Raw genomic sequence first — 14,773 nt, forward strand, 5'->3', positions numbered from 1 at the left:
TGGACTTAACATTAGGAACATACTCCAAGATTGGTAAAATTACTCCATTGACTACCTAAATTTTAGTTTCAATATTAACCACAATTGAAGCTGTTATTTAGTTTTATTCCAAAATTGTTGATATCTACCAAGATATCTATATATCTATCTACACCCTCTATTCACCACGCCTTTTGCCTCTATTGTTTTTTAGGTGATCATTTAGAATAAAATGATCACCTATTGTTATTGTATCAAATCTTTATTGTTATTATTGTTTCTGGGCACTATTTTGTGTAACAAATATCTAAAAAAGTTTAATGTCAATGATTACCAAAATTTCACAATGTCTTTCAAATACTTTAACTTAGTCCTAATAAGCTTTTCAGCGTGATCACTCATCCGTGACGTCATTTATACGCCATTTTGTGAAATCACATTATCAATCATATCTCCATAATTCATTATCACATATTAATGAAATTTATTACACGTAAACTTCAGGTCAAGGGTAAAAATATTAGCAAGTAAAAACGCACGCGCACGTAGGGTCATGCGCGTAAAATCGCGCGTTCAAAATTTAAAAAGCTCAAAATTAAGTTTTAATCAATTTAGAGCATGAATTAGGCCATTTGCGTGTTTCAAAAAATTACTGCGCAAAAATGCGTTTTTGAGCGCGCGATTCTTAAAAAGCGTAAAAATACGATTTTTTTGTAGAAATCGCAATCTACTCACCATCCTTAGTACATTCACCGAATTTGAGTTCGTTCCGACTTAAAATAACGCTATACGAGCATGTTAAAAATGACAAAATGCGCACATTAATTTCACAAAAGTTCTGAAAATGGTGAAAAATATGTCTTTTTTTAAATGAAGATAACTCTTCAGAATGGACGATGACCCCTAAATTTTTTAACTTATTCGGGAAGCCATTGAGTTGTAGATATAAATGTATATACACATTAGACGTACAAAATGGTATTACGTCATCACATGGCCACTTGAATTAAAAAATTAGGTTTTTTTCTCTTTTGTCATAGATTATCACATTCAACTGAGCGCATCTCGGTTATTTTGCGCCCGATTTTCGCTCAATTTTTTGTATATGATTGCTCATTTAATTATCTTTCTCATGAGTTTTCAACATTTTTATTTCGATGACGTCATCACGCGTAAAAATTTGAATAACCTAGGTCGTGTAATTTTAGCTACACCATACATTTGAATATCTAATAGCTCTTCAGAATTAAAGGTGACCTTGAAGATTATAACTTATTATGAAAGCTGTTGAAATGTAGATATGAATTCATATAAAAATTAAGCCTATCGGATGTTGTGATGTTATCATATGGCCAGTTGAAGTTAAAACGTAGTTTTTATATTTCTTTAGTCGAAGTTATACAAATTTCAATGAGCGCGCATTGCGTTTCTACGTATCAAATTCTCTTCCAATCCTTATATTTATTTGCTCAATTCATTATCTTTCGAAATTGTCATCTTCGAGTTTATTTTGATAATTCCATCATACCAACAAATTTGAACATGATGTGGGTCCAGTAATTTCACCTATGCTACACTGTATATAGATATACAGTATATACTGTACATAATAGGTACAACTCAGCACTATAAGTGTATATGCATCATGTCATAGGATGGCGTACATCAGCTTTTTACGATCGTATGTTAACGTACGTGCATGTTTAAAAAATGTTAATTTCATTAAAATGATAAAAATGATCACCTATAATTCGTCAAAGTGACGAATTAAATTCTAGTTTTCTTTTATTCCTGTCCACTCAGGCAGCGCTTGCCTGATATATATCTAACTATCTTGTCCAAGTACATTCACTTGCACTAATGAAGGGCTAGTGTTGCCCGAAAGCTCTGCTAACTTTCCTGCCTGTTTTACTTTATCGTTTCATTTTTTTTTTTGTATCTCCATTGAGATCTAGCCACTAATACCCCAGCATTGTCATTTTTTCAGTATTTTGCCTTTGGATTTATATATATTTATGACAATGCTGTGGGTATCAGTGGCTGGATCTCAATGGAGAAACAAAATAAAATAAGCAAAAAGCTATATACAACTTCAATTCAAACCAGCTAAAATCACTGTTTTCATATGTTAAGTAACCCTATAGTAGAAATGGTAAAAGTAATTCAAACAAAAGAATATGAGTTTTACACTGATTGATAACTGAAGATATAAAAACATAATCAACATGTGTTAACATACCAACAATCTTTCTCGTAAAAGCAATACATTATATTCCAAAAAGTAGGATTTATCAGTAGTGTAATAATTTAAAACTAAAGTTATTTTTACATTAACAACTACATTCACAGACAACTTTCTGTTAAATTTTTCCAGTTTTTAATTAAAAAAAACACACCAGTATATTGAATATAGCCATGTTTGCCAATATGATATATTCTTGTTGCATAGAAGTCAATTGTTGGTTTGAAGAAGAGGGACAAAATGGTTAGAAACAAACTGTTCACCTTCAGGTATTGGTGTGTGCCTAGACCACATAATGAAAACAGTTGCTGGATTGTCTTGCTCTTTACGGGGAGTGATAAGTACATTTAAAGGGCTGGGTTCCGATGCACCCATCGTAGGGTAGACGGACTGAATATTGCATTTTAATACTGATGCTAAACCAAACAGGTGGATTGAGTTTCCCTGCAGGCTGAACAGGTTTTGTTTAATTAATGTTTTCTTAACTAAACTTTCAAAGTATGCTTCTACATCTTTTACTTTAAATAATGTATCGGCATTCTTTTCTACCTTTGTCAGTGCGTACTCAGCTTTCAAAAAACTGTTAAGTGTTTTTTGTCTCAAATAGTAATCTTTGTGATAGGTCAATTCAATAACTGATCGTAATTTTAACTCAAGAAAATGATCTTCTGAACCGTAGTAAATAACAGATGCGGCGGAGAATAAACAATTCACACCATTTGGTACGCAAACTGGCTTTAGATGTTTAAACTGTGAATCCATTAGACATTCAGCATTTTGATCCAAATCATGAGTTGATGACATAAAATATTGACATTTTTGTATACTATCAAGGGGAGGTTGATGTAATTCTACAGTGCCGCAAGCTAATTTTAGTTGTCTGAAACTTCCATAGTCATTTTCTAACATGATATCCAAGATTTCTTGCCAGGTGCTTTGCTTTGTCCAGTCTTTACTACGAAAATAACCTATAAAACGAAGTTATAGATTTAACAGATGAGAGGAGTGCTGTAGGGAAATACAGTAGCAAGGGTTCACAAGAGGAAGGATCTGTTTGTATTTAAGATTTCATCATATAAACAAGTACTAACCATAATTGTTTACTTCTAATCATGACCCCAATGATGGCATTCCTTTCTCTTCTTGTTTTTGTATTGTATTACTGTTTCTTATTGTTTATTATTCTTGTATTATTTTTCTTACCATTATTGAAAATTGAATTTAAATCCTGAGATTTTCTTCTTCTCCAAAAAGTTAATTTGTTGATTGACATCCCTAAATCAAATAAATGTTAAATATTGTGAAAAGTGCTTATATTATATCCATTTTATTACAAAAATACATTTTGTTCTTTATTTAAAGATGTATTGTCCCAAAAAACATGAAAAATTAAGATTAATTAAATCAGACTTTGAATGTTTTAATAAAGTTAATTACTTCCGTAAAAAAAAAACCTGAAAAAAAATGTTTTCACTGGTTAAATTCAACCAAAAACCCATTGGCTAGCAGGCAACTTGACAATTGTTTTGCTTTAAAAATGCAGTTTTTTCAGGTAAATACATTTTTTTCCAATCCAATTTTTGGTCAAAGTGGATAACTAATATGTGACATTAAAATGGCATATTCAACAAAAATGTAGTTAAGAATTATTTTTTCAGGGGGACAATGCATCTTTAAACAAACATTTAAATTAAAAATAATTACCTTGTTTCCATTCTGGGTCAGTCCATAAATGATTTAATGCAAGTTCGGGTCTTCCAATACTGTTAAGAGCACGTGCAAGAACACCTTTCGTAGCACAAACACCTCTCTTTTCCATCCACTGCTGTAATACTTCCAAATTTTGTCTTGATAGATCTGACTTGTAATTATGCTCAATAGTTTCCACTTCACCTTTAGTCAAGCCAAGCGTTAAACCAATCCTTACTACTTCTTTCCCAATGTGTCGTGAGATTTCTGATATGTGTTCCAAATCAACTCTTGTTCTATCCTCTATGCAAACAAATACAAAGCCTCTAAAAAAGTGGTTCTTAAAGTAAAACATTCTTTTCTTTCTCAAAATAATATTTTTTTTATTATGTTTATAGTTAATAAATTAACGATTAAATAACATGATTAAATGCTTACGGTAACACCAATTACCACTTGTTAGTGGATGATCTTCAGGCACATCAGTAAGGCTGGAGCTGGAGAAACGTTGTCTTGTGAACCTCTTTTTTGTAACTGCTGACACTGAATTTTCATTCCTTTGTTTCATGAGGCGGTCATTAAGATTCACAAGACACTCTTGTTCAGTATCTTCAATTGCTAAAATATAATAGATAATTTCATCAATATTATATACTAACTTATAATGTTAGTCTACAAACCTTAATTCTCAACTACATAACAATGAAGCCAAAATGTTGTATAAAATATTCCATAACCAAGCTCCACCATATCTAAACAAACTGCTTACACTCAAACTAGATTTCTGTTTATATATTTTGTTCTCTTTTCTGTTATTTTAAAATTAGTAATAATAATGTTATTAATAGTAATGTATTAAGTTGATCATGGCCTTTTAGAAGAACAGAAAAAGAACACCTTTGTGGTGATACAAGCTTTTCTGTGTTAAAATAAAGTATTTATTATTATTATGTCTGCATAAAAAGACAGTCTGGGTTGAAGTTTTGGTTAAGGAGAAAATTTCAATTCATATTCTCTTCATGACTAAGCATCATTTTTTTCATTTTCTAAATCTTCAATAATTTTCAATGAAACAGTTTTATTAAAGTTTTAAACCAAGTTAGTTACTACTGTATATAATGTATGCACTGTTTTCCACATCTTAAAAGATGCATTGTAAAGAACCATTCAGAGTCAATCGTTCAGTGACTATGTTAAGGCCTCTCTGTCCAGAGAATATGTGTCTTCCTTTGATAGCCACAATTAAATTATTAACTTTTAATTAACTATTAATACTTCAATGTTATTAATATTATTATACAATATGTTGATATAAAGTTTGCAGTACACCACATATATAGTTCTTAGAAGAACTGTTAAGTTTCTTGACGTTTCAATCAATATACTTTGATCATCCTCATGTAACCACTTTTATACATAATACATGATAAAAAATTGATTTTACCTGATTTGAATTTTTCACCTATATGAACTCTTGCATTATCACCTAAAATTAGAATAACAAATATTTTAAAAACATTTGTGATAATTTAGGTGCACCTTTATTCAAGTGTATATAAAGCCAAAATATATACTTGGCCATTTATAGTGAAAATGTAGATATTATTCAATTTTAAGAATTTTTTTACCCGTTTGTAGATTAACCAGCGTGATTTTAGATTTATCATTACCCTGAACGGTATTAGCCATATCAGCATCTTCATTTGCATCAAAGCTTTTTTTGCCTAAAAACAAAATATATTTAAATTTAATTAGTTAAGCCTGTTTTCCAGTAATCGTTGAGTTCCGGTTAGTTGCAATGAAGTGCATAGAGTCAACTAGATTCAAAGATTTTACAGGAAAAAAAAAATCAATGCTAAAAATCGTTGTTAAAGTTGAACCGAGTTCAACTTTAATGATAGGCGCTGATAATTCTTGTATTCTTACAACGCGAAGATGTTTGTCACCTTTTTTGGTACATTTTTAAGGTCTGATATTTCAAAAAAGTGTAAGCAACTAACTAAATTTCAATTAAAAAATAATTGAATTTAATTGTTGAATAAAAACATAGCTTACCGCAAAATATGTAACAGTGTTTTCTGAATTTGTTAGAATCAGTCCAGCAACAACAAATGTAAATAACAACAACTACAAACACTAAAAAATATAAAGTTTACCATGCATTCAATGCATAAAAAAATCCTACAGAGTCTTCAACAGTTCTCTGGAAAGGTTGATTTCATTTTCCTCATAGCTTTTGTTAAATTAATTCACAGATGACGATGACAAAACATTTTCTTGATAAAGAACTTAAGACAATGGCAAACAATAAATTTGTACATATTGCTTATGTTATCAAAACACCATACCTAGGCTTATAACAGAAAATTAGCAAATATTTGTAGTAGTTTCAATTTTAAAGAATAAAAAATTTAATCGCTTTAGGGATAGAATAATTAAAAAATCTTATTGCATTACATTGACTGCAAATAATGGGCACAAGATACACATGCCTCCATGAAGAATTCTCCGTCTGAGGATTGGTTACTTGGTTGGTACTTGCAGTGGTTTTAACTGTGATGGTACTTGCATTGGTTTTACCTGTTAAGAACAACCAAGAGAAATCAAATTAAACAACAGTTATACCAATAAGTGCTGATACTTAATTATAACATTGTGCAATTAGGCCCATTTCTCTTACCCCCACCCTGTCTAAAATAGCTGAACGCAAAGTAACTCAAATAGCTATTGACGCCATCAAACCAAAACTAGACATTAGGCAATATGGAAACCAAAAGGGCGTCTCCACAACCCACTGCCTAATACACATCTACCATTTTCTTGCTTCCAATACTGATGTGGCAAGTAATATTTGCACTCTGGTACTTACTGACTTTAGCAAGGCGTTTGACCTGGTCGATCACACTATAGCAGTGTCTAAATTATTAGATCTCAATATCCCTGCCTCCTTGTTGAAGTGGATAATTGACTTTTTGATTGACAGACGCCAAAGAGTGAAATACAAAGACGTATATTCGCAGTGGGTCATCTTTACTGGGGGTGTTCCCTAAGGAACCCTACTTGCTGTTCTGATATTCTTGGTCGTTATTAATAACGCTCTTGATGGGTCAAATGAAGCTGGAATTCCGGTCTGGAAGTATGTTGACGATCTTACCTTAGGGGAAAAAATTAAGCCATGGGAGAATAGTATAATTCAAAATTCCATCAATATACTCTCCCAATGGGCGTCCGATAACAAATTGAAACTAAACCCCGCCAAATGCCAAATATTCCAAGTTTTCTTTGGCCGCCGCTTACTTCCAGACCGGAATTTCACAATTAATGGTACTGTGTTACCACTTGCTGATAAAGTCAAATTACTAGGTGTCGTGATTGATAATAATCTTAGATGGGAGAGCAATACAAATGAAATAGTTAAGAAGGGGAACCAAAAACTATTCATGTTGAGACTTGTGGTTTCAATAAGGAAGAGCTGTCCATTGTATTTAAGGTCTACATCAGACCCGTTTTAGAATACGCCGCCCCAGTTTGGCATTTTGGTATAACCCACGCACAATCCAACCTGATTGAACGCGTCCAGAAAAGGGCTTGTAGGTGTATAATAGGGTATGAGAACTATACATCATACGATGCGGCCCTGACTGAGTTAGGCTTTGAACGTTTGTCAGACTGCCGTGACCTGCTTTGTGCCAATTTTGCTCACAAATGTGTACAAAACAATAGATTTAGTGAATAGTTCCCACTAAACAATAAAACACATAACATGAATATGCGAAAATCACTTAAATACAAAGAATATAAATGTAGAACTAAACGATTCCAATGCTCCCCTATACCATCAATGGTTAAATTACTAAATGAATGAACGAAAAAGAATGAAAATGAAAACTAAATTTATTTATTTTTATACATTTAAACATTATATATTTTTAAAGATATTTTTCTACTAATTAATTGACTATGTACCGTAACTTAACTATTGTATTAATCTTCATTTTGCTCATTTTGTTTAATTCTGTATATTTTGTATAATGTATTTAACTACTCAGTTCGCAATTCAGTTTATACTGCCATGAATTGTTTTATGTATATACTTATTTGATGAATAAAAGATACCGAAATATTAGTACAGTACCATCCAGTGTAAACGGAACTACAGTTAACTGAAGTACAGTTAAAGAAAATACTGAACGTGGGTTATGTTGTTGGCTTCGTAGTTTATGTTGTTTGGCTTCATAACCTCAATAAACAACTTTCAATAACCTACGTTCTGAAGTTTGTAATAATAAATAACCCTATCATGTTCTTTGTGAAGTAACATTCAAGGTGGGAAAATTAATGTCTTAATTTTGACTGGCGGAGGACCAAGTTGTAAGTTACTCGAAAATATATATTTTGTAATCGCATTGTTTCCTTTGTGCATGTTTAAGTAAGTAAGTAAATTTATTGTCATTTATATAAAAAAAATTTACCTTGAAATGAATTGAACGGCAAATAAATATAATTTAATCTACACTCGACACCATCCCAGTACTTCTAAAACTGGTTTCAGGGTTGGTAAAAAACTAAACTACCTACTGCACTGTACTCGACACAGAATATGAATAGAAATTTCCCAAGTTAAACTTCATTCTAAATATTGTATCAGAACTTTCAGTCGGTCGCTAAAAAGGACTGCCGACATTAATAAAGACCTAGATGAAACGCGATACTCTGTTGTTGACCGTAACCTCTCACATGTTTTTTAACTCAGTATGGCCGCCAGGGTTCGTGAGGGTGGCTGCTCTGATGATAAGATCGTGTCATGACATGAAACGCAATACTCTCTCTTTCTAACTGTTACAAAGTCTCACAATTAGGTTAATCGATGTGTAGGGCAGCTACAAAAATTGACATCTTCTAGCCTTATTCTGGGCTATGAAAGGTTACAATTTATTAAACCAATTTGTCATTTTGGTTGGATCGTGGTACACCATGACTAATGTACGGGCATTAGGAGTTATGTTAAAAAAATAAATGCGTTTATTTCATGAGCGGTTGTGTTGTGGTCCTCTTGGACAGTGGGTAATGTTTGTGAGGTGTCTGACATGGGGATTTGTTAGAAGACCCTGTCACAATGATGCATGGCTGGGATTATTAATCAGTTTTGGTAAACATCGGTAAATATCTGGAAAGCAATTTGTGTCAATATTCTGCAAGGGGTCCGTTACAAGATTGACCAATGAAAATGAGTTCCTTTTGAAACTTACCAGGTACTACTATTGTTTTTTTAGTCGTTGATTTTGGAGTTGTCGTCGTTACGCTACATTTTTTACAATCCTCTCCTTCACAGATGTTGCACGGTTTGCACACCCCATAATTAGTGATGTATTTTCCATATGGACAGTCACAAACCGTGTCTTTTTCACGAGTACAGTCCTTAATCTTGTCTTCGCCATGGAGACAATTGTGACAATTTTCACAATATTCTCCAACTTCACCAGATGAGAATGTTCCATCTATTGAGATAAGACAATAATTTAAATAGAAATGTAATTGGGGTTGATGATTGGCAGATTCTTGGGTTCAAATCCTGTCAGAGGTCATGGAAAAAAAATGATAGAAGATTATAATTGAAAATTGTGATAGATAGAAGATACAAAGGTAAACAAGGAAAGATACAGTAGCTATGCTTGATAGATTAAAAAATAAAAGTAGTAATACACAAATGGAACTAAAAGAATAAGCACTAAATAGAGAAAGTGACTTTCATGGACCTACCAAAAGGTAGGCACTTAAGTAGGTAGGTAAATAGGTACTGTAAATGTGAATGCCAGTGTAAAATTTCAGTAGGCAGCCTGAATTTAGATAATTTGTGGATAGCCCTGTAGACTATAATCTACTTTCACATCGCGTCTGCATTCGGTCCGGTGCCCTGAGGAAAATATTGCGAGCGTTGTGCATGCTTTCACATCGAACATGAATACGGTTATCTGTTGTCAAGCGAGGTCATTCATAATCACTATTGATTGGTCAAAAGAATACAAATGTATGATTTCAGTGAAGAAATATAATTCCGAATCAAGTACGGATTAAAATCATACAAATTTGGTGTGAAGCCAATTTCTATGATAATTTTTTCAAGGCACCGGACCAAATCTGGGCGCGATGTGAAAGCAGCTTAGAAGAATTTATTCCAGACTTCATGTCCAGTAAAAACAATTTAATACACTGGTTACTGTCATTTGAATTGCTTAGTTTAGGTATATATTAACAGGAGGAACCATCTGAAATGTTAGATAAGATTATAAAATTGTATATCAAATTACCTATACATGGTTCACACTCATTTCCACCACAAGCGTCTCTACCTCCCTCGCAACATTGGTATCCAGGAGTGCATTCAACATTATCGCAGATGTTTGCTCTTTTCACCTGTAAGTAACCCAAAATAAAAATAAGTAATTGACATAGGCAAAACATTGTTTATAGTAAACTTGTCAAAATTCAAATAAAGCTTGATGAATTATTATTAGTAGTACAGTAGAAATCCACTATCTGACCTTTGGAACCAGATTTTATGATTGGAATGAGTCATCATAATAAATTTATCAATTAGGAAATACCCATGGAATGTTGCTGTTAATTACAGTGTTATGTAATGTATGATTGTTAAAAGAGTTGAAAAAAAGTCCTGATCTTCTGAAAGTTTCAATAATAAGCCCCTATTAAGGAGACTCCTTTGGGACCTTCCAAGATGTCTCTTTTTCATCAGGGTGTCCCTTGAATAGAGGTTGGCTGTAGTATTATACAGTACATTGACCCTAGCTCATGAAAAGTGTCACCCTAAATCAAGGTGTCGTAACGAGGAGTTCTACTGTATTTAAATCAGCAAAAACTTTAATAAGAACAATGTATAAAAATATTAAACAGAAAATTAAAATTCTACTGTACAGAGGTCTCCCGTTAGACACTTCTTTTACTGGTCACAGAATGTGGGTGTATACATTAGGGAGACCTCCAATGAACAACCAAAATATGAACATTCCTGAACATTAAAACGTGAAAAGAAATCATAATATACATACAGTAGTTCAGGTGTTAAATATTTTGTAAGGAAATTGTGAAGAGGTGAATTAAGTAAAATTATTGTTATTTTATCAGATTTTTATTGACATTTTAACTGGCCAAGCAGACTCATTATTTGACTACAGTATATAGTATATATCTGCCACGCATTTAACTGGCCATTGGCCGGCAGACCAGTTTTATTGCAAACGCAATTTTTCAGCAAAGAATTGTGCATTCATATCAAATCGTATTTTAAAACAGGTTCATTTTGCATACAGTATTAGGGATTTCTATTAAAGCTTAAACAAATGTTCCTTGTGTATCTTGTGGTCATAACGAACAATTAGAAGGAATTTTTTTAAAATTAACTTGACACACAATAAGGTCAAGGTTTGTGAAATTGTAATCATAAAGATAACTTTAAACAGAAACAAATTTAGAAGGCAATCATTACAATTTTTTAACAAATGAAATATTCTCTCCAACAACAAAAAATTCATTATTTTTACTTTTCTAATGTCAAATTTTTTAAATATTTTTGAATAATCTGTTTCTTCTTTAAGGCCAGGAGGATAGGCTTTAAAACAGCGTTTCAATTTTGGTAGCTGAGTAGAACATTATTATACAACGCACACTACATTGGGTTGGGTTGGGTTTTCGAACGCTGATCAGTCAACAGAAAGTTTCCAAAAAACTGAACATTTAATGATTTATAGTTCATTGGATACATTAACCATTCAATATTATAAATCAGACTTTGAATAGGTTAATTTGTAGTATTAATAAAGTTCCATAGAAAAAAAAACGAAAACAAAAAAATGTTTTCAATTTAATAACATAATAAATGGTTAAATTTAATCAAAAATCCATTGGCTGGCAGCCAATTTGACGCTTTTTTGCTTTAAAAATTAGAGTGTTTTCAGGTAAATCAATTTTGTTTAGATCCAAATTTTGTTCAAAGTGGATAACTATTATGAGACATTAAAATGGCATATTAAACAAAAGAAAATACAGACATTTTTCGGGGGGACAATACATCTTTAATAAATGGCGAGGATAGTTTATATATAGGTATTGTAATGTTATCTACGATGTTTTTTTTGTTTGTTTTTTTTTCATAATTGATGCTTCGAAAAATAAATAGCCTATCAAATATTTATGATTGTGTGTTTTTTATACATTCATGTTTCTTAAAACAGTACTTAGGTTAAAGCAGTGAGCAATGCGTTTCCTTTCCAGGTGGTTTTTCTAATGTGTATTTTTGTTGAAACATTACCACACATAATATATTAATTTAATTGTGCCATTGAAATGTAATAAATATATCGGAGGTGACATTTAATAGAGTTGATATTTAATACAGTAGATCACAATATACTCTGACTTAATAATAGTGTACTGTAATACAAAATTTAAAAAAAATATATAGGCCTAGGCCTATATAGTTTTATATAATGCACTTGTCAATTGTTTGTATGACCCACTATACGACCCCCGGGAGAGGTGCGTCATTTGTCTGATGTGCGTCATACCATTGAATACCATGACGCACCCGTGCGTCAAAAATGTGACTTACCTTTAGGTGACCATGACGCACCCATTTTGACGCACTGTGACCATGTTGTTTATGATAAGGTGGGTGGTAAAGTGACGGACATTGACACACCTTGTTCATTGATGTGACGTACCATCTAGGTTTTTTGACGCACCCCTGCGTCAGTAATTATTTGTAAATGACGCACCCATGACGCACCTCTCCCGGGGGTCGTATAGTGGGTCATACAATTGACAAGTGCATAATAGTGTAACAGGTTTTTTAAAAGTGGATTAGTACAAAACTCTGTTTATGGAATTTGTATTAAGTACTGTAATAACAAAGCATGATGTTGTTAGGGATGGATTGGCAATCCAAAGTATTTTTTTACTGTACTGTATTTGATAAAATTGTTTTATTTTTTTTGTCACATACAGTAAAAACATTTGTTTTCAATTACAGTCATGATAAATAATACAATATAAATCATGAAATAAAACTAATACACTAGGGCCTACAGTATAGTCCAATACCCCTATTTGTATCTTATTCGAATGAACACAAAGTTTTGGTACCAACCATCCCAACCAAAACCATCAACATTTGCCAGTCAGTCAAGTCAGTCGGTAAATTCAGCCAAAATTATAACTGACTTACTAATAACAATTAACCTGATCATGCCACGGCCTAGCTATCTATACCATAGTATCCCACCTAAACCTAGGCTAGTAGTAGGCCTAGTACTGTAGTCCAATTGGGCAAGACTAGCCTACAGTAGGCCTACGCTAGTCCTTCCCCATACGAGCCTTTCTTAATAAGGGCTAGCTAGGCCTACGCTATGCCCTAGCCTAGGCCTAGTAGGCCTAGCCTCTAGTTTGGTCGGATATGATTATTTACACCTACCTTAAGATGAACTGGACTCGCTAAAATTATTGAATATGGAATAAATACAAATAGGATAGGGATAGTGGAATATGACAATTCCATTTAATACGACTTAAAGGCTTAGGATTTCATCACATAAACAAGAACGTCGACACACACGTACCTAGGCTAGGCCTATATCTAGCTCATCTTCGCTCATGATATGATGGATGTCGGCGCGGCGGATGATGACACAATACGGTGTGACGTCTCCCTCTCTCTCAACCCGACGTATGAAACGCCAAAATGACCAACCGCAAAGTAAATGTAACACTGTCATATTTGTCAGAATTTGCTGTTTGATTTATATGTATTGCGTTAAATTATAAGCTCATTGGTTAAAATACAATATTATAATGTTTCGAGATTATGTAATGAAACATTGAATGAATAAAGGTGGTGATGAACCACAAAAGAAAAAAAAAATATTATTCTTATTCTCATTATTAATCCAAAAAGATACTATTTTACGGTGGAATCCATGATACATAAGGCCACCATTTCCTAAAATTAATTAGGCTTAACAATAAACAGACTAAACAATGAGACGAATTAAAATGTAGATAAGTCTAGGCCTAATGGTGGCCGAGACTGGCAGATAACATTAATTTTTAAAATGTTTATTTCAACTGGCAGTTATAGAGTGTACATTGTATGAAAAGTGTATAAGTATAACAAGCTTTAAAACTTATATTGAAATAAAACGCTTCAATTCTATATAATAATTTCTATTATTAAAAAAAATACTGGAAATTGCATTTTAGGCCTAATACAATTTCACTCTTAGTCAGCGCACGTCGTTTTGTAAAAAAAATTGTTATAGGCCTATACGTGATACTAAGTATCCGGCTGTCAGTGACGTTTCGAATACTTCCTGTTAGTATAGGCCTAAACATTCAAGTGTCTTCTTTTTACCGCTACAAAACCGGAGTGACAATTTTATTTCTGTTGAAACGATCGACCAACAACGATGAGGTTGCATTTTATCTTACGAAACCCATTGTGTCGTGGGAGGAGACAACATAATTAGGCATACATGCAACAAGTCAGAAATAGTACATCAATTAAATGCAAATCATTATACTCGAATAAAGATTGGATCGAATATTAATTTGGCAAAAAAAAGAAACATGTTTATTTAACTAAAAGATGCTTCTTGAAATTGTCTATATTGACGATATGTAAAAACGTATTATAACGTCTTTAAAAAATGTATGTTTATTTAAAAATTCATTGTCCCCCCAAAAAACAAGAAAAATGATGATGATGGTTATAAAACAAATATCTTTGTCACTTATAAAAAGACAAAACAAACAGTTAAATTCAACCAAACACACATTGACTTTAGTCATTTT

General features: G+C 32.5%; 1 protein-coding gene across 1 annotated transcript; it reads right to left on the bottom strand.

Moving 5' to 3' along the window:
• Window positions 1-2,279: 2,279 nt before the first annotated feature.
• LOC144856353 (uncharacterized) lies at window positions 2,280-13,533 on the bottom strand. The gene is made up of 11 exons (XM_078714341.1): window positions 13,398-13,533; window positions 10,219-10,324; window positions 9,160-9,408; window positions 6,368-6,490; window positions 5,966-6,046; window positions 5,539-5,634; window positions 5,355-5,396; window positions 4,349-4,528; window positions 3,926-4,213; window positions 3,425-3,496; window positions 2,280-3,189 (listed from the first exon to the last, which is right to left on the bottom strand). Exons 1-11 carry the CDS (start codon window positions 13,479-13,481, stop codon window positions 2,432-2,434), a joined length of 2,079 nt encoding a protein of 692 aa, XP_078570467.1. The 5' UTR covers window positions 13,482-13,533; the 3' UTR covers window positions 2,280-2,431.
• Window positions 13,534-14,773: the final 1,240 nt, after the last annotated feature.

This window comes from Antedon bifida, chromosome 11, assembly GCF_963402885.1.
Source record: "Antedon bifida chromosome 11, ecAntBifi1.1, whole genome shotgun sequence".
Taxonomy (NCBI): domain Eukaryota; kingdom Metazoa; phylum Echinodermata; class Crinoidea; order Comatulida; family Antedonidae; genus Antedon; species Antedon bifida.